The sequence below is a fragment of the Seriola aureovittata genome, chromosome 13 (assembly GCF_021018895.1).
Source record: "Seriola aureovittata isolate HTS-2021-v1 ecotype China chromosome 13, ASM2101889v1, whole genome shotgun sequence".
Taxonomy (NCBI): Eukaryota; Metazoa; Chordata; class Actinopteri; order Carangiformes; family Carangidae; genus Seriola; species Seriola aureovittata.
Genome location: NC_079376.1, coordinates 14,109,420 through 14,129,657, shown reverse-complemented (window position 1 = coordinate 14,129,657; position 20,238 = coordinate 14,109,420). Strand labels below are relative to the sequence as shown.

Here is a 20,238-nt window from a genome sequence, read left to right as displayed (position 1 = left end):
AGTGTTATCACCTCAAACTTAGCTGTGGTGTCATACACAGTCTCATCTTCACCAACCTGAAGTTGTCTTATGAATGTGAACTCAACAGTGAGGTGGCTGAGGAGATGTTATACATCAAGGTACATTTATTTTTCTTATTCTTGTAATTAAATACATACTGTAAGTGCAAATAGTTAAAGAGTCCAGGGTCTAGAGAACTACAGAGTATAGTTGAACATAGTACAAAGTTGGACAGTTATTCAAACAAGCTAAATATCACCAGATACTCCTTGTCTTCATAGTAGTTGTACAACAGTACCTAAACATGAGCGTGTGTATTGTTCCTTATGGTTATACAAAAGCAAAAACCCTACAATTACCACATCTAAGACGCATACTTTTAAATTATTTTGTGCTTGGAAACACCAAAAGGAAATCATTTTTGATATTTATATATATTGACATATACTGAGAGAAGCCCCAACTGCTAACTCAGAAACATGAAGCAGTATTTAACATTGGCAGCAGAGCACGTCTGTGGGCATTTAGCTTTTTTGTGCTGAACCATACAGTTTGTGGTAAGCACTGCAAAGCAAAAATGGAGCGTGATTTTAAAAACTGCACAAAAGATATCAAATATTATTTACCCAAGGCTCGACTTCATGCACTTTATAATAAGCAACACAAAAAAAGTCAGTTTCTTTTTTTGTTTTTGAGTTGTGTACTTGTCTACCTAGAAACAAGATTATGTATGTGTGACTGTGTGTTAAGTGTTTAGACTGCTATAGACAGGGTGAAGGCTTCTCCAGTGGATGCTTTTAGAGAACACCAAAATGACATAGCACTACGCCCCACAGATGACGACCGGGCTCTTCAACAGTGAGCGAGCTGCCTGACTCTGAGCTGGACTGGACTGTCAGCTTCCCAGTGAGACAGACAGGTCTACTCCTCCTTCCTCTTGGCCCCGGGGATCTTAGCCTGGATCCTGTGCAGAAAAAACAAGCTTTATTACCACGTGTCCAAGATAAGACCAAGATATTTATTCTAGATTAACTTTCGCCTATTCTGCCTCATTCTCAGGGAGCAAAGCACCTGTTGTTTTTGTATTCTGTCTTTTTATGGGAGTCCATAAAACCAATGAGTCAAGTTTTACTAAAAGTGGAAAAGTCTGTGGTCATTCCAAAAACTGCAGGCTGTTTTGGCATCATCTGACCCTTCAGACACTTAGAAACTTGAGTTTTCTGGGTTAAGACAGAGCCAGTGAATATAAAGTCTGTTTCAGACACTCAGTGAAAAAAAAGTCCCATTTCTTCAAAGCAGATCTGACTCTTCACTCTGCAACATGTTTCCATATGCAGCTTTTTTCATCTATTTGGTTGTGACCTGAGTAAAGCTGGCACAAGACTAGATTTAGAAAGCAACCCCACTCCACACCTTTCCTGTTTCACACAAGCACCTGGAGGCTGCCCAGTACAACTACAGTCAAACCTGTAGCCCGCTGAGCAGCTCCACTAGAGCTTTAAGGGTTAATTGCACAAGTGCAACTCAGCAGCACTAATAAGGGAGAGGCAGGTGCTGTAACGTTAAGATGCAGAGATATTTTGTCAGATTATGGTCAAAACTGCTCAGTAAAAACTCCCAAAAAGGTTTCCATGCTTGATTTGCTCTTGCCTGGCCTTTGCTCAAAGTTGGTGCTCACAACTACATTTGTTCATATATCTTAAGTGATCTTGATGACAAAATGACACTCACTTCCCCACCACAGAGTTGACCTGGGTCCGTATTAGTCCCACATATTGATCAATCTGTGCCTGAAAAAAGAAAGAAAATGTCAGGTGTAAATACTGGACAACATTTTCCAAAGGCAGGGTCGACTTTAGAAATCATGAAGTTCAAATTCCCACCTGATGTTTCTCATAGACCACAGGCATGGTGAACATGGAGACCACAGCTGTAGACGCACAGGGAGAGAACTGTTAAAGTATTCAGACTGACAGTGGGAATATGTTCAAACGGGAACACATTTGTGTCAGCATGGCCCCTAACCACTGCACTTATCTAAGGTAAACTGGAAAAGTAAACAGATACTGTACGGCAGTGAAGTAGACATGTCCAGTAATTAAATGTGGCTCATGCACAGCAAGAAGGACATGCTGTTCTTCTCATTAATGACACACATGATATAATGGAGCTCTTTTAAGTGTATTGTGTTTATCAAGTCTTTAACAAGTCTGAAATGCTGGGGGGTGTGTGTGAGTCAACAGCAGTGTTTGGAAGCTAGTTGCAGAGTGAGTGGGAGACGTAGTGAGTCGAGATGACCTCACCTAGGATGAGCAGTGTCAGGCCGTTGAAGAGAGCACCCACATAGGTCAGCAGCCACATCAGAACAGCAAACTGAAACACACACAGACATGATATGTTTTATCTAATGAACCAGCTTTTGTGACAATCTTTTCATGATTGTTTCGGTTTGTTTTGAAGGTACGAGTGTGTGGCGCAAACCTTCAAGGAGTCGACCAGATCTTGGACGAGGAACAGCCTGCGGAGCTCCTTCATACAGGTGTTGGTGTACAGCAGGACTTTGTCAGCATATTTACTAATCTGGTCCTGGGACAGAGCGATTTCCATCTCCAGGTAGGCTCTGGGAACGAATAAGGGAAACAGAAAAGACCGATATAAACATGCAGACCTTGGAATGAAATTCACAATCTCATCCATCAACCTTCTGTTTCACTTACTTGAAAGGATGTCCCTCATCAGTCTTCTGCACAGCCTGCAGCACAGACTTGTAGATCCTGAAGCTGATGGTGGCAGAGAGGGCTGCCAGGGCTAAGTATGCTCCGACACTGACCACGCTGAACTGGGTCAGGGAGAAGAGGAGCAGAAGCACGCTGCTGAACACGGCCCCAGACTGCTTCACATTCCTCCAGTAGAGCAGGTCAATCGCTGAGGGGGAGGAAGGACAGAACAAGGACAAGCAGGGTTAAGACCCACAACCAGCATTACCTGACCTCTCGCTCTCTAACATGCAGGCCTGGGCATCCATGGCCATATCCTTTTCAAAGTGGATTAGACTGCCGCCGAGCGCTACACACCACACATTTGGGTCAAATAACTGGAAACTGTTCACAACCGAAAGTCCTTAGAGAGCTGCTGGCTGTCACGTGAGCCTTTTTTAACCCAGTTGCCTAACCAAGCTTTTCGTTAGGTTAGATGGAGCTGTCGAGCTGTAAGGTGGGGTGAAGGTGTCTGAGTGATGATTCGCCAGTTCAGTTTCTTTACCCCTATATATAGCGTGAACTTTGCAGAAGATAATAGCTGACTCTCACTTGTTGAGCGAGTCCCACAGTCTGTGTTGCCTCATTCTCGAGGTGTCATGTTTCCATCTGACGTGTGCTTATCATCAGCAGCACCTGGTCTGGTCTCATACATATACAAACATACATACAAACAGGTACATTACACTGCGGGTACACCTGCACACGCTGCTCTCAGAGCTGAATTAATGATTGACCTATAGCTCTGTGAAGGCAGCAGCAGAAACAGTCGCACTATCAGCAGTTCACAGATAACGGTTCAATGTGACCTGGCCAGACAAGCAGTTCTGTGGTCAGAGATGAAGGATGACGATGTTTCAATGCAGTATCTCATTAATGCAGTGAAACACCATGATTCCTCTGAATTGCCTCACTCACTCAGAAACAAACAGCTGGAATATATAACACCAACATGCCTGCAGGCACTCGTACATTTTCCTTCTATTCTAACATTTCTAGTCTTCTTAGAGTGGTGGAGCCTGTAATTCAAAGCCACTAGCAAAGATGACAGAGAAGTGATAACTGAGGATTAGCCCAGTGTACCATTACAACTCCAGCGGCCGACATGGTCCTCCTCTGGCAGTCGTCTGTGTCAGCTGAAAACATGGGCCCGTTTCCATGAGAACTGTCGGCTGCTTGTTTCACCTCTGCTGAACCAGCTGCCACCCCCACCACTGCAGCTCTTAGGATTTACCAGTCGTCTGTTGGTGCCAACACCTGGAAATCCTTCATGCCATGTAGGGGGGCGAGCAGCACTGGTACGTTAATGTAAAGTTTTGTGCCCGCAAAGGAGAGAGAATTGCTGCTGTGGTCTCTTGGGTGACTTACTCTTCCTCTCTGAGCTGTCCGCCTGCCTGCCTGCTCTAATTTTAGCCGTGGAGCTGTGAGCAGCATAGTGATGACGGCCATCTTTACTCTCCACTAAAAGGCATCTGTGGATGCCAAAAAGGCAGGCTAAACCTGGGTGGCGAAAGAAGAGTCATTGTGACCAAGTGAATCTCTGCGAGCCACACACTTACTGTTCCTATACTATAATACAACATGTGTAATCTCTCATCAGTAACCAGTAATGACTTACAGTACCTGTCTGCCCCACCGATATCAAATCAAATACACTACTCATTCAGAAACTGTGGAATCAGGATCCATGTGCCCAAGCTGCTGTACATACACCACTCCCCACAGAAGCCATTGTTCCTGCCACTACTGACAAATTGACTGTGGCTACTGGTTTGAATGGAGATGCTCACACACACAGAGACAGGTACAGGTAGCACATACAGCAGCTGTAACAACACACAGACGCATCAACAACAGACAGCTCTGCTAGAGAGAGACAGATGTTGACCGGCAACAGGCGACGGTGCCTTGAGATGTGCTGCATAGACTGCACGCAGACTGGAAAGCTTTAGCTAGTGCAGTAGAAGCGTGTACTGACCTGCGGCTCCCATGGCTGAACAGGGAAAGAGGCAGCTGCTTTATCCACGGACAAAAGGAGAGCACTGAAGGGGGAGTCCCCCCTGCACAGGAGGGGAGGGGCCGCAGCCACACCAGCAAATCAGCATCCGCCTGAGCAGAGGGGGGAGGGGAGGGGAGGGGGGGTTGACTGAGGGAGGGGAGGAGGAAGGTAGAAGGGAGGGGGGACGTCTGTGGGGTGCGGTTGCCAAAGAACCACATTGCAATCCGGCACACACACACTCACACTCTCTCCCTCTCCCTCTCCCTCTCTCTCTCTGAGCCCTTTTATGCTCAGACTTTTAAGCATAGCCCCGCGCTGACACATGACAAAGACTGCCAAGCAGCGGCTTAAATAAAAGTCATTGTATCAAAATGGAAACTGAAACCAGTGTCCTCCAGTTGTGTCAGGATTGCATCATATGACTCCAGCAGCTACAGACGAGTGGACTAAAATTGTAAAGGTGTATGTATGTTGCAAGCTAAAACAACCGTACAGACTGTAGCCATATTCCACTGCTCCATTAAAATGCTTCGGTGGCAAGGAGCTGCCCAAGCACCTGCCTGATGCAGTTACCATAGTTACCATGCTCCATTTTCTCCCCACCACTCACTGAGAGATGGAGAGAGGGAGGAAGGGAGGGGCTGAAAGAGGAAGAGGGAGGGTGAAGAGCGTTCCTTTGGGAACAGAGAGAGATTCATTTGCTCTGAATCTGGGGAATCGGCGACACATAATGTGTCTCTACACACATGAAGGCAGCCACTCCCTTTATTGTGGAGCACAAAGGGACAATGGCAGGTTTAACACAAGGCCTGTTAGTTTCCAAGTCTGTGTCAACAAATGAAAAAGAGGGTGCATGAAGGGCTTAAAAGTGTTAACTCACAGTGTTACATTTCAAGCTTAGATTGGACCAAATTTGAGTCTAATCTCTGACTTTGCAAAACAATAATGCATCTAATGTGTTTAAACTATATGAAATTTCAATTGTTTACATTTGATTAAAACCATAGCCTAATATTTACAATAAGGCATGACCCAATATATACACAATCCAGTAAGTTTTGACAATAGCAAAAACTCAATATAATGAATGACAGTTTTATGTCAGGCCTTTTCAGCCCTCAGGACTTAAATCCCCATCCCATGCACAATACTGAACATGGGATGTTGAATCAGAGCACAGAGCAAGTCCAAATGTTGCCTGTTGAGCCCTGTTTGTTTTTATGACTGATATTCAGCACATACACACTGAGCAAAAACCAGAGCAAATGATTAGCACCAGTGACAATAATACGATTCCCCCTCCCCCTTTTCTGTAGTGAAACTAGTTTAGCCTGACCTCATTAAATCACTGAAGACATCCTTGTGGCCTCAAACAAGCCATCAGCCAGAGCGGGCAAACATGCAAAGGCACTTCTGCTCCCAACAGTCTTTGACGGCGGAGATTCAAGGACTTGGGCTGCAGTGACTGAAACTTTGGCCATGATAACTTTAGACCTGGGTGTTGTCATGATGGATACAAACATCTAATGTATTATTAAAGAAATAGTTTGGATTTTTTCTTTTGACTGAGAATAGCACAAGTTACTCACTTGATATTGATGCATGAACATTTGTTAGATTTGCTAAACAGAGATGTCTCAGCAAATAACAAAAATGAAATAGCAGCAAATAGCGCTAGTTACAAAACCAACAGCACTAAAAACTTTCAAATGTCCACCATTCAACCATCCCTGGTATATTTCCAATGCCTGATTCTCTCCTATATCACTGAACTCATTAGAATAGCTCTATGCATGCATCTATCTCTAGCAGTGGGTAACTCATACTGTTAAGTTAAATTACTATTACTATTCCTTTCTTTCTGAACTATCCCAAAGTTTGACTGTCAAAGACACACTTCTGCCATGTAACTGCCATACAATATTTACAAAGCAAAATGGCAGTTTTTTGTCTAATTACCTATGTGGACGCTTTATGACATGTTTTTATGACCTTAACTTTACTTGATTGATAAACGAAGTAGAGAGTAGATGTTTGACCTATAGCATGCATGTGTCATACTGAGCCCCGTCAGTGTGATTTATTTAAAATAAATCATACATGCATGACTCACTTTTGGAAATGTCTGCATCATTGTTGATAATTCCTGAGTGGTTCGGTGACAGTGAGTCAGTGATCTGCATGTGCAGTCAGAATGACTAAACAAAAATGCCTATAGCTTCAAGGTGGTACACAGGCTTTCAAGATGGAATCTACCCAATGTCATCCTTTGCTGTGCTGACTGTCTCAGATTAATCTGATGCGTTCCTAATGTTGTGGACAGATCCCATCAGATAGGCTATCATGTTACACAGTGTCAACACTCATTTAGCCCAAATTAAATGGATAATGACTCAGCAGAATAATGACAAATGCTGGATTGTTATTGAGGCATTTTTACAAAGCTGTACACCCACAATCAGTTACTGTTACGGTCTTGGGATACAATAAGTGGATCATGCTATTTCATTCCTAGTTCTTAAACAAACCTAAAAAGATGCCAGACAATAAGCCATAACCAGTGTGCAGGAAGGGGCGCCATTTTCTCTCTTGGCCCCTTCCACGAGCCCTGCATGCTATGGAAACAGACAGACGGAGGATATTCTGATCTGGCCCAGTCTCTGCAAGGCGCCATGGCAGCCGAGGAGATAGGGCTGATGTAATCAGGATGGGTGTGCCCTGGTTACCATGGAGACAGTCTGTCAGTGCCGTCCGGATGCTCCGACTGCCTCATTACACAAAAACAGAGCATACGCCATATAAAACCAGCTCCGTTGCACGGTCGCAAAGTGGGGAGGGTGATAACAATGACACGCCTTAGTCCACAACACTGGCATCCATATTAACATGCACCCAAAACAGATGGCTCTCAGCATGCTGGTGTGTATAAACTTATTGTCTAAAATACCCACCAGCGTCTCTCACCCCCTTTCCTCTTTGTTTTTTTTCCAGACACACACATGCAGCAGAAAGGATCTGTCATCAGGGCGTGTCCATGTGAATGGAGGGGTGCAGGTAAACAGTGCTATTTGATTCCTCAACGCTTGACAAATATAATTAGATGACAAATGTATGCATGAAAAGCACACACACATACGTGCATTCAAGACTCCACACCTATAGTTTCATGAATATTTAACCTACATGCAAAGGTAACAGTCCGTCTCTCACAGCCACACAAAACAGACAATTGATGAGCAACATCAAGACAGTAAACACATCAGTACCCTGGCCCTTCCAGCTGCTCCAGGAGCTTTCCTTCTTGGTCACGTCTGCAGTGGCCTGCATGCTGGTGATCAGTTATGTCCCTGCTCTCTCTTTCTTTCTCTTTATGGTCTCCGTTTTCTTCTTTGTCTCCCTCTTCGGTAGCACCGACTCACTCACTCATCCCAGAAAGGCATGAATGGTCAAAAAGGATGCGGGAGAGAGACTGAGATGACAGAGAGGGAGGAAGGGAGGGAGGGAGGAAAGGTTTCCAAGGTGCTGCCGGCTTGCGGAGCACACAGACTGATGCTGTGGAGCAGCGCTGGATAGAAGAGAAAGAGCAGGGAAAGTGCGTATGTGTATGTCTGTGTGCGTGTGTGCGGGGGGAGGGGGGGTCAAATTGTAAACACCACACCACAGTTGCTGCTGCAGCAAACCATCCATGCAATGATTAAGAGCCTAGGGGGGTAAGAGTGATGTGGGTGAACGTCAGAGGCTAAGCATTTTTCTTGAAAGGAAAGGTACACTAGCTTTCACAATAAAAGCTCTAACAGAGCCTCAGAACAGACTAGTATTAGTGGGGGTACAAGTTGTGGGAGGGTTATCCCACATACACTTTGATGAGACATCAAAGTACGTGGATGCATTGTCATATTAGCGTTCTGGCTTCTCTTGTAGCCTGTTCCAGTGTTGTAAACAGAACCATATTTATATTTGGTGAAATATGTAATAATGGCTATAAACAGAATAACAGCATTTTCAAAAGTATGATGTCATGTTGCACACCACACAGGATGCAGTAGCTTTGTTTTCTGAAAGCTGAATATGGCTTGACTTGAGACCATGTTGCTATGGAAAAATATGGCATATATCCAGCTCCATTGTTCTTGAGTTGCACATAAGAATATTTAAGGTTGTAGCCACAGATTCAAATAGCTGTTTCCACTACGACTACTGATAGATGAAGAGGCAAAGTGCTGGTACTTTAATAATTCATAACATGAGACGCTGTGATTACGGCACAATGCTCCTTGTTTAGTGCCTTCAGGATGTGTTTGTGCTTTATGTTATCCTCCCTAGAATATACTTGAAATGCAAATGGAGCTGTAAAAAGAACTGGGACTGAAAAAGCAATAAATGGCGATTACAAGCTAACTGCAAAAGAAACGGCACAGTCACTGTGGTGTCAGCACTGAGCAGACAACAATTCCTTTATAGATTGGAGCTAACGTCATCTTTCAAACCTATCAAATCCATTAGTCTTGTCGTCTCTGTCCTCCCCCCCTGCAGACCGCCACACCTAACACCTTCTGCTCACCGCAGACTTGACAGAATTGCCAATACCAACCAAGAGGAAAGAAAAAAAAACAGATTTCTCTGAACCAGACTGAACATGCTCTCCCATCACTGTTGCTATGGCAACTGGTATGGAAGTGCACTGACTGATGAAAACAATATCTGTTCATCTTCATCAGAGCAGCAATGACAAAGGTGTGTTGTGCCCTCTAGTGGTGGAGAAAAAACACATGACCTGCTTTTTAGCATTTCCAGAACCTTCTTCCAGTCTGAGTAAACAAAACAAGAGGAGTCTTGTCAATTAGTACCACAGTTACTATAGGGCAAACTATAAGGCTGTACAATTCACATTTATAACGACACATCTGGCTCAATAATCACATTCTGTTCAACCAGAATGCATCAGTAGCACACAGAGGAAATTTTGGGAAACATATGCACCTGTCTTTGAAGGCCACAGAGGAGCCATTGTAAACAACAACATTCATTCATTAATTTCTTTAGCAGTGGCTTTTTGTAAAATTTAAGAGGTTGCCTTCAAAGCCCCTAAGTAGGAGTATGCCCCAGTTTTGACATCATAAGATTATGTAAACCCACTGTGTACAAGGACATAGAGAGCAGCCAATAGCTACTAGCTTAGGCTGCATTAACTCGCGCTGACTGCAACTGGCTTGCCTGTCTTATCTAATCAGGCTGTTACAGTGATATAAGAAGCTAGATACTGTCAAGATGCTGAGAATTTTTTTCCCCTCAATATTTGCAATTTTATAGTTGGTGCTGTTGTTCACTGAAAGCAGAGAGAGATATTTACATTACAGTAAAGGGTAGACGGTATACCTTTTGAGTTCCAATCATTATTCATTGCCATAAATGTGACTCAGTGTGTCCTCACTCCAATTGTTTCTCAAACATACCACCAGGGGGAAGCAGACCTCAAGAAAGCACAACACAAGCACTTCCCACCCCTTGGCACACTCAACAGTGGAACATCCCATCTCTCCCAGCACTCCTTTTTACTTTCCCAGCCTTGTCAACAAAACAGTGCAACAGCACACCACGCAGGTAGCTACCAGGAGGTAAACAAACACAAGTAGTGCGTTAGTAATTTGATTAGAAATATGCTGTCGGTGATCACCAAAGTTTTTTTTTTATCCCTAAATATGATGGGTAAGGTTTCAAACAAAAACACGGTTTCATTTGGGCATGAAGACACATCAGCAGACACAACAGAGACACTACCTGTTCCACAAGCTGGCCACACTATTTCTGGAAAGCCAGTACTCATGATAGTAGTTTATCGGCCAAAGTGAAACCACAGCTGCAATAAACAGATTACAGATATGTTTTGTGAAATCTTATAAATATTTATCTTATAATATTTTAAAATTTTTGTGCAGAAGGGAGATATGTGTCCCTTAGAAAACACCAAGAGAAAGCCAGGATTTATAGGACTAACCTTTCTGTTTGTTAAAGCCCTCCAGAAACATTGACGTTGCCGGTTTTCCTAGGTCTGCTTTGCCCTCATTGGTGTGCTTGTGCATGTCGTCCTGAGGGGGCTTCTCCAATCGCACCTCTGGGGGCACGGCGGCAGTGGGGGGCTTGGGCTTGTTGGGGCGATCCTCCTCTGTTTTCACTGGTGTCTTGACCTTTTCTGTGATCAGGGTCTCGGCCGGCACCGCCTCGGCCGTACTGCGGGGAGGGACGACGCTGGGAACCAGGGGAGAGGGAGGGCTGACTCCCTGTTTTGGGCCACTGATGCCCTGCTCTCTCTTTGGGCTCTCTTCTGATGCAGACTCAATGAAGAGATCACTGTCAAGCTCTGCCTCTCTCTCTTCCCTCAGAATGCTGTAGGCTGTGGGTGGAGCGTGGTTGCCAGCCAGGCCAAAACCACCCTTGGCGACTGGGGGATTGTCAAAGGGGTTGTTAGGCTGGCTAAAAGCGCCTTTGCTTTTAGGCAGCTGGTCAAATGGGTTGCTACTGGCCTTGGAAGGCTCCTCAGACACCAGCTCAATCTCTGAGTCTCCAGACTCTGCACTGCTGCCATCGTGCTCCCTGCTGCCGGCCTTTACACTTGGACTTTTGGAAGCTGCAGGCTTCACTGCGTCAGCTTTGAACATGTCATGGGAAGGGAATTCTTTTTCTGCTCACAAAAGAAAAGCAGAAAAATGTGGACGTTAGAGTTCATTCACATTACAAATCCAGACATACAGTATTTGCACATATAACTTAATGATAGACTATGTGACTTTTGAAAGAAGAAATACCACAATCCTCCTCTTACTAAAAAAGTTGACTTCATCCTTGCTCATTTCAGTACACTTATGTGTTTTCCTGTTACAACCTTACCTTACTGACCAGTAGTATGTGGTGGCTAATGTTAGCTAATGTTAACAAACAAATAGTTATTGTTGCATAACTGTATGGAAGATTTTATACATACCGTCTGCTTCTATATCTGACCACGTGACTGGTGTCTGTGTATGTGTGTGTGTGTGTGTGTGTGTGTGTGTGTGTGTGTGTGTGTGTGTGTGTGTGTGTGTGTGTGTGTGTGTGTGTGTGCTGTGCCTACGTGTTGGTGAAGCATTGGGAGTGGAAGCAGGGCTGTCATCCTCTGGCTCTGATAGCGTCACAGTAGGAACCCCTTGCAAGCCCACACTCAGGACGTTTTCACGCTCAGACACACTGACTGGAGGGGGTTGTTGCTGCGGCTCTGTCTTGGCAGCTGGCGGCTGGGACTCGGTCAAGGTGATCTTCACTGGGCTGGCTGTTTGCGGGGTGCCACCCAGGTTTCGGTAGGAGCGGTAGTCTGACAGCTCTTCATCAGAGGGTTCCTCCACATAGGGGAATGAGTGGGAGCCCAGTGCTGGACCTAGGTTCTCTTCCTCCTCTTCCTCCTCATCCTCCTCATCTCTTCCGGGGCTCTTGTCTATGTAGCTCCCCAGCAAGTCATGACCAGCCGAACTTGTGTCCACCAGGCTGTGCTGAGCCCCCTGGTGCTGATCGTGGCGCTCATCCCCGTGGCTGATGTCCATGTAGTTGTAGGATTCTGTCTTATCCGAGCCCAGCAGAGATTTTGGCATGTCATCCAGCAGGTCAGAAGTCATCTTGGTGTTGGAGCTGAAGCTGTAGGTTTCGCTAGAGAAGTCGTCCAGGGCAGACGAGCCAGTGGAGGACTTGGAGGGCTTCATATCTTCTGACAAGTAGGAGGCTTCCCGGCTCGATGTGAAGCTCTGATTGGACAGCAGGGAAGTGTACACATCACCGTCATCATTCATAGGCTTCCTGAATAGGCCAGACATGGGGTCATCTACAAAGACCGACAGAGAGAGAAAGATGTGAAACTTAGCGAGGACAGATGCACACAAAACTGATGAGGAAGGACGGCAACACTCTGTGTCACACGATCAAATCAAATCAGCCTGTGCCTGAGCAGTTTGATTAATGAAAACATCCAGTTAAACAAGGCTATGCTTGAGCTAGTGCTGCTGGCAGGGAGAGGGGTTGTGGCACTGTGAGAGCAGCACAGTCAGACTGGGTGCACGGCTGTGCAGCTCAGTGAGGCAGCAGTAACAGAGGGTACTTGTACCCGGTTTGGGACAAAGGGGGATTGTTCAGACCCTAAAAACCACAGTGCCACAACCAGAGTCTGTTCTAAATCATGCAAGCAAAGGACTGTCTGTAGTCACATCTCTGCTCTGTAATCACTAATCCTGCACCTCCCCTGACAAATTACACTGTCATGAAAATGAACACATACTTACACAAATACGTAACGTACGTAAAGAACATATTTTATGTGCAAGTGGCCATCTAGGCTCTCCAAAACCGAAATGGATTAAACTCGGCTAGGCTAGGCTGACAAAACTGTTCAATGATAAATGTATAAAATAAATATTTTATAACACTGCATGCTAACGGCATGCTGGTATTCAACACACACACAAAACTAAAATAATAGTAATTACAGTCAGCCAGTTGCAGTGTTAATGGTGTTTTAAAGTGCATTTATAAATTGGACAGACAACGTTGGTGTTAAGCTGTGTGTGAGCTTGTGTGGGCTCTGCTGTGAAATATCACTCAACATCTCACTGAATAATTTGTTACAGTGCTGCAGAGAAACGTTAAGGATGCTCATATTACATATGACTTGCAAAACAGGAAGACACGGATGTGATAGGAATGTTATTTTAAACCATCAGGTCAAAAGTCAAGGTCGAGCAAAGTATTCAGATTTGTTGACTTTATGTCCAACTTCCAGTCTTTGAAGTCTTTCAACTTCCCCAACAAACACACACGGCCATAAACAACAATAAGCATAGCTCCCATACAAAAATACATGCTAGATGAGATCTGATTTCTGTTGTGCTGTGTACAAGTCAGAGTTTACACTTCCACAATCTGAGCTCCTCCTCCTGTTCTGTAGCCGTGCTTCTCCCAGGGCAGCGGTGGTGCTATAAATAGACTGAGTCCAGCTGCTGGGCTGGATAAGGGGGGAAGATTTAAAATAGCAGCCTTAGGGTTAGCGATGGAAGATGCAGACTGACTGACAGAAGACCCAACAGGTCAGGACGTCCCGTCCCTCCCTTCGCTTCCTCTAAAAGGCCCCACCACCCTTTCCTTGTGCTATCCCTCCTACTGCTGCACCCTCTGTCATTAACAATACATCATACCGCAGTACAATGGCATAAACACTACACACCCATGCTGGGACATAGGAGGAGGGGTGACATGACATAGAGGCTAATAGGCTAAAATGCATTGTAGATCAAAACCCCAACTGCCTATGGATCCAAGCAGTATGCAAAATAGATGGGCATAGCTGTTGAGCCAAGTTCAATTCAGTGACATGAATGCCCTTGATGTACTACTGAAGCAAACGAGGTATAATCCTCTTAGTGTACTACCATCAGCCATCACCCTGGCAACACCATCATAATCTAACACTCACTGATTCACGGGACAAATACCTACTGCGCAGATGTGGGAAGCACTTAGAGCCACTAAAAACTGTGAAGAGAGTTGATCTCTGGCAACACACCCCCTCTCTCTCTTTATCAACCCATTCTACGTAACAACACAGATGAACTCACCAGCAGTTGCATAATTCATCTGCAACAATTAAGAAGCTGGATGCTTGTCTTTAACAGCCACGAGGGAAGCTGCTCTGAGCAGATACAGTACTTGACAAAGTTGGTGTGTTGAAACTGAGGCCATTCTGAATCTGCTGATATGGCGTAGCACCCAGATGCTGGGAAAAAAGACCCGCTGGGCTGAAGCAAATGCTTTGCTGCGCTCAGATGGGATTGGACGTGACAACAGAGGAATTTTCTGCTCACACTGGAGCCACACAACATAATCATGTCATTGAAAGTATGGTGCAGTTAAATAAATAAATCCTGGTGGATGTGCTGAGAAGGAGCGGTCCTTTTGTTGTCCTCTGTACAGCCAGTGCAGCGCCGATACTAATGCAGCCTGACAATCTGTGCTATGCCAAGGCATGGGCTCCTAATTACCAGACTACAGACAAAAACATGTGAGCGCAGACAATATCAAAGAGTTGCAAAATGAATATATTGCCACTTTGAAACCAAGGGTTTACTGAGCTGTATGTTGCTGTATGTTGTTTCCCCCTTGAAGACATTTACTGATCCACTGCAGTTTTTCAATGGGGAATAAAATGAACAAACTAATGTGAGATGCTGCCGGTTCCACACCCCATTACAACAACAGGCTGCACTGACTTTGAAAGGAACAATCATTTTCAGTCTGTGTTGTTCAATAACAGGTCATCATTCATCCCAGTGGTATCTCAGCTGTACTTCTTAAACATCTGTGAATCTACAGCACTGTAGCTATTCCATTACTCCATCCATGACCCTCTCCACTGTGGTGTTACCTTTCAAGAGTACTCTTTCACTCCATGACCTTGTGGAAACCAATCCATCAAGATGCTCGCTGAGCTCTTCTTTCAAAGCCATCTGTGCTTTTGACGTTAAAGAATATGCTGTAGCTTTATTATTTAAGGAACGATTTGTCTTTTCTACTGGGAGCTGCGCAATACTTTGTTTAGAAAGACAAAAACAGAAATTGATTTTTATCAGGATAAACATTAGGTTTGTAACATTTTCTTTGTTATTTGGTATACAATTTATTTGAACATTTTTACATAAATATGTTATTTGTAAGTATATGAAAATACATATTATGCTGTTACTGTTTTTTTCTCTTTTGGTTTTCTATAAATATTGCCAGAAGTTGTGTTAAATTTTTTTAATTTTAGGTTGAGACATACAGGAATAAAACATAACCCACCAACTATCGCAATTTTCACATTGTTATATGCTACTACTTCTGTATTGTTGCATTTCAGTGTGAAATTTGCTGGATTTGTAGGTGCTTTACACTTTCCCATTCAAGTGAATGGGAAATTGGTCTCAGACTTTTGGACCTGTATTTGCAATATATTGTCATCCCAATATATGCAATATAATATATGCAAATCACATTCTAAGTAATCAAATTGACACACACTAACAGTAAAACTAATTTCATGAATAACTTATGTATTAACTTAAGTATTTGCTGTTTATTATTAATCTGTACAACATAACTGAACCATTATTATTCCCCTGGCCGGTGTTAATATTCAATTCTTATATTAAGTCCTTTACTTGTTGGTCACAGTTTAACTGCAGACCCACTCCGAGTCTTAATGGTCTTTAAAAGCTTTGGTTATAACGTTTATGTTCATCATGTATCGATTACAATATCCTTGGTTCAACAAATACTTGAATACAAGTCACTAACTATCCCATTTTAATGTCAGTAAAGAAGAGGAAAATGGACAAAGACAGTCTATACTGACAGCTGAGGTTCAACAAAACTACTAGCAGGGATCGATAGGAGAACAGCTGTACTCAACTGCTCTGAGCTGCATTGATCCAAGACAATGAGGACGTACAATTACTGTAAGAATCGTCAGTGTACCCACCATTCTTAAAAAATCACTGAAGGCCACGTAGGACAAATGTTGTTGTTGCAGCGGCTTTTGTCAAAGATAAATCAATCTAGAGACCGTTTAAATAAAAGCTAATCTGTCCCCATTCAAATTCTGAAGCCGTGGTACGTACAGTACCTGTCTTTCACTGTATTGATCGTATTTTTCTTGCATGGGTAGAGATTTATGGATGAATGGAGAGGATGTGGGAGGATCCAGACTGAGTGTCTGCAAGCTGTCTGCTTTGGGTCAAAGCTGTCAATTTAGTGTGACTTTGGACTGGCATTTCACTTTCATTGTGCAGACAGAATTTGGGATTAAAGAGTACAGACGCAGGCAGGAGGGCGTGCATGCGTAGGCTACAATAACCTACACACAAAAAATGTAGCTGGACTACTCTGTTTGTGAGTGCCTTTGCTGATAGTAGCTCTAATCCCATGAGCAGTTTCGCAATACTCTGCTAAGGGATTACTCATGTCCATAGGCTAGAGAGCTGGACTGAGGCAATGATCAGAGCATCATATTTCACATGCAGCCTTGTAATTGTCTTTAGGATGCACACAGGGGATCAAAGGACACGTGAAATTATGACTGGATGATATAATGATAGCAGTAATGCGTTGTTATTGTCCCCTACAGTGGAGCCTTTTGGGCTCAGCTTTTATCTTTTATCCCTTAGCATTAGCTAATTGGTCCTGAAGACAGATGAAGATGAATGAGATTGTAAACCTGGCAGGTGGCACATAAAATGAGCACTTCAGCCTGAACCATTCTGGAAACAAGACACATTAATATATATTGTACACACTTTAAGCAGTATTTAAATATGTAAGATGCTGGACAACACATTTTTAACCACAATGCAGACACTGGCTCACCCCTGGGAGCTGCTCTGCTGACCACTGACATCTGAGTGCCTTTGTCAGAGGAAGACACTGAACTAAAAGTATGTCTTTGTATTTCCAGTTTTTCCCTGACTGTCTGGCCATTTGAACTATCGGCCTTCTCATCACAACCTCGCCTCTCTCGCCATTAAGCTGCCCCCCCACCCCCCCACCCCTCTCCACTGCATTATCTCGCATCTTTATCATCCAGTCTGAAAAGACCTAGCACTGCTTGGCCCCCTGGGAACAGGAGCAGAGCTCTCACCAGCTAAAGGCACAAATGCACTGTGGCTTATGCAGTCCAGTGGAGTCCACTAAGTGCTTTCTCTATCTGAAAGATATGGAAAAGACCCAGCCAGACATGCTGTCTCATCCTTGTCACTGATGATATGGTGAAATGGAGAAAGACACGGGTCGAATTCACCTATCAGGCACTGGACTGTGGGTACACGTTTCTCATGACTGATGCACTTTGTCAGGACAAGATGAAGTGACCATTATAATGCAGTATGAGTTATAAAGAGCCTGTTTGAGAAAAAAGAAGGATGTCAAAATGCGGTGTCACTGTTTTGGTACAGCATGCACTTAGTTGTTTTCATCTATGCCAGAAAGCAGGGGAGGGCTATTAGACACACCATCTGCTAAAAACAAACTCGACTGTGGGGTTTTCACAGCACATCAGACCAGGTCATGATGTAGAAATCTGCTTCTTGAAACCTTCACAGGATGATGGGAAACTTTTGAAAATAAAGAGGCTCTACTGCACTGTGCTGTCTGTGATTTGAGACTAAGGTTCTGCCCTGTGGTAATTTAATACAGCTGAAATCAGCATTATCGGGGTCCTGTGGGTAGATCCCTGTTGTGAACAAGATTTAGGACAGGCACCGATCAATTACTTAGAAAGGCAATTCTAGACATCTTGAGGAGATTCTGTTTCACTGTTCCTACTGCTCAAAGCCCAAACTTCTTTTCTCGTCTTAAAAAGTTCATAAACATTTTATGATTATCCACCAGCAAAACAGAGAAGGATAGTGTGTTACAGATGGGATTAATGAGAGTGAATGTGTTTGACAAAGATCAGAAAAGACTGTAACATGACTGGTCAATAGGAGAATGTCCACTCTGGAACTATAGATGTGATGAGATCTGCACTGTTCCCACTAAGAACATAGAGTGATTTGTTTCACTGGTATGGACACGGCTCAGCCAGACTCAAGGCAATAAGAGGCAGCTATTCTTTCCTCTTTTAGGAATCAAAACAAAGTCTGTGTGTGCGGGTTTGTCTGTGTGCACCTACACAAGTCTGAGCTTGTCTGGCACACTATTGTAGACCATGCGGTTTGTTTACTTTTCGAAAGAGTGCAGTAAAATACTAACTAGCCAGTTCATCATGTCACATACACTCTGCTTCAAGAGGATCATTTTTTAGCTTTCACAGATTATGTTTATTTTGCAATATCTTTTTTTTCCAATTGCAACACTTTTAGCTTTGGATTTTTAAGTTTTGCTTTTATTCCAAATTCAGTTTCACAACGGATTAGGCCAATTTATGTATTCAATAATGCTCTTGTACATAACAAAAGAAGATGTTTTCTTTTTATGTTTTGGACCAGCAGTCGCCAGCGAAATAAGAAAGGCCTGAGCAGCAAACAGAGGAAACTAGGCGGCAATTTTTTTTTTTTTTCAAACATTATCTCATGAATTTTTCAGTGAATTCGTGAATGAAAGTGCAAGGCTCTAGTTTTGCTCGCCAAGCGAATAGTGAGCCCTGTTTCTTCAGGATTAAAAATAGCTGCATGAGCCGAGCTGTGCTGAGGAGAGTGACGGACTTAGAACTGAGGTCTGCATGATGTCCCCACAAAAACACAGCCTCCAATAATGTTAAAATATCATCACCAATGCCAACACAGGGATGCAGGAAATCCTACAAGATACATACTACCTCTTACTTCAGGACTAATAAAAATCTTTTGGTGAATTGTGTCTCTATTGACAAACTGTAGGATTAAGTTATTTTTTTATCCAGTCACTGGCTATGAACGCTACTGGGCTTAGGCCTGTAATCTATTTATCATCACTCCAACCCATCATATCAAATATGCAGGTATTTATTATAGAAATAGGCCTGCATGTGGGAGCTGCTCACAGGCCATTGAAAGTTCAGCAGGCTATTTGTTATTGCATGCTGCATCTCATCTGAACCATCCATCCCAATCTCATCAACCAGAGAACAGTGTAGACTAGTGGGAAAACAGTGGATAATATCTGATGTTTCGTCAAAGGCTAAACCTGTAAACCAAGTCCGAATGAATTCAGTTTGAAGATGTCTAACATTATTCCCTTTAGCGTGATTGTTGTGACAGCTTGTTCACTGTCATCCTACGGAAGTTACTCACTTGCATCTTTGTGTTTTCAAACCCAGAAGTTTGAACTCAACTGCCACACAGGTCGTCTGTCGTTACGCTAAATCTGTGACAAATGCACTCGGCTGCTTCTCTCAGGCTGTGTTTGCACCTAAATTAGTATGTAATTGTGTGGACTTGTTAATAGCTGGAATTAAACCTAATGTGATTGAAACACAATAAATGGGTAAATAATGAGACTTAACTGCGAAAAGCGCCCGCTTTACCTGTGGATGCAGTTTCCATAGCAACGGGAGGCCCTTTCCCGTAGTCCTGAAAAGGATGAAATTGTTGATCCAGGTCGTCCGCCGCCTCGTTGCCTCTCGGCTTTAATTCTTCACGTAGCTCGTCGAACCGGGTCGGTGTGTTCCCACACAGGCCGTTCCTCTCATAGTCATCCCCAAACCACTTCCCTTCCGAGCCTAGCTCCTCACCGGGCTGAGCAGACATGCTTTTTTGCTGTTGTCGGACAAAAGATATACTCGCTGCTAAGCTTCTTCTTCTCCTCCACTACCGTATACCGTATGCTGGACTGCGCAAGGATGGTTGACGGAGACAAACACACAACAATGCAGCTCCTGGCTGGCGTCTGTCAACTGAACCTAGGGTTTGTAGACGCCACAGATGAGGCGGTGTGGTCGGTCGGGGAGCAGGAGGAGAG

The 20,238-nt window shown here is 43.9% G+C and overlaps 1 protein-coding gene across 3 annotated transcripts; it reads right to left on the bottom strand.

The window, feature by feature from the left end:
* Positions 1-105: 105 nt before the first annotated feature.
* Positions 106-20,165, bottom strand: rtn1a (reticulon 1a). 3 transcript variants are annotated; one of them, XM_056394047.1, is made up of 9 exons: positions 19,805-20,165; positions 11,864-12,601; positions 10,751-11,434; positions 2,718-2,925; positions 2,482-2,620; positions 2,304-2,373; positions 1,884-1,930; positions 1,732-1,790; positions 106-964 (listed from the first exon to the last, which is right to left on the bottom strand). In XM_056394047.1, the coding sequence occupies exons 1-9, from the start codon at positions 20,025-20,027 to the stop codon at positions 922-924; spliced, it is 2,211 nt and encodes a 736-aa protein (XP_056250022.1). In that variant the 5' UTR covers positions 20,028-20,165; the 3' UTR covers positions 106-921. The 3 variants fall into 3 exon arrangements, with proteins under 3 accessions (XP_056250022.1, XP_056250023.1, XP_056250024.1); XM_056394048.1 differs by lacking the exons at positions 10,751-11,434; positions 11,864-12,601; positions 19,805-20,165 and adding an exon at positions 8,022-8,368; XM_056394049.1 differs by lacking the exons at positions 10,751-11,434; positions 11,864-12,601; positions 19,805-20,165 and adding an exon at positions 4,735-4,880.
* Positions 20,166-20,238: the final 73 nt, after the last annotated feature.

Coding starts and splice junctions, on each gene's coding strand:
- rtn1a (XM_056394047.1), bottom strand. CDS start 20,027: ATGTCTGCTCAGCCCGGTGAGGAGCTAGGCTCGGAAGGGAAGTGGTTT. Junction 2,621..2,717: donor GATGAGGGACATCCTTTCAA/GTAAGTGAAACA, acceptor ATTCGTTCCCAG/AGCCTACCTGGAGATGGAAA. Junction 1,931..2,303: donor CCTGACACTGCTCATCCTAG/GTGAGGTCATCT, acceptor GTGCGTCTACAG/CTGTGGTCTCCATGTTCACC.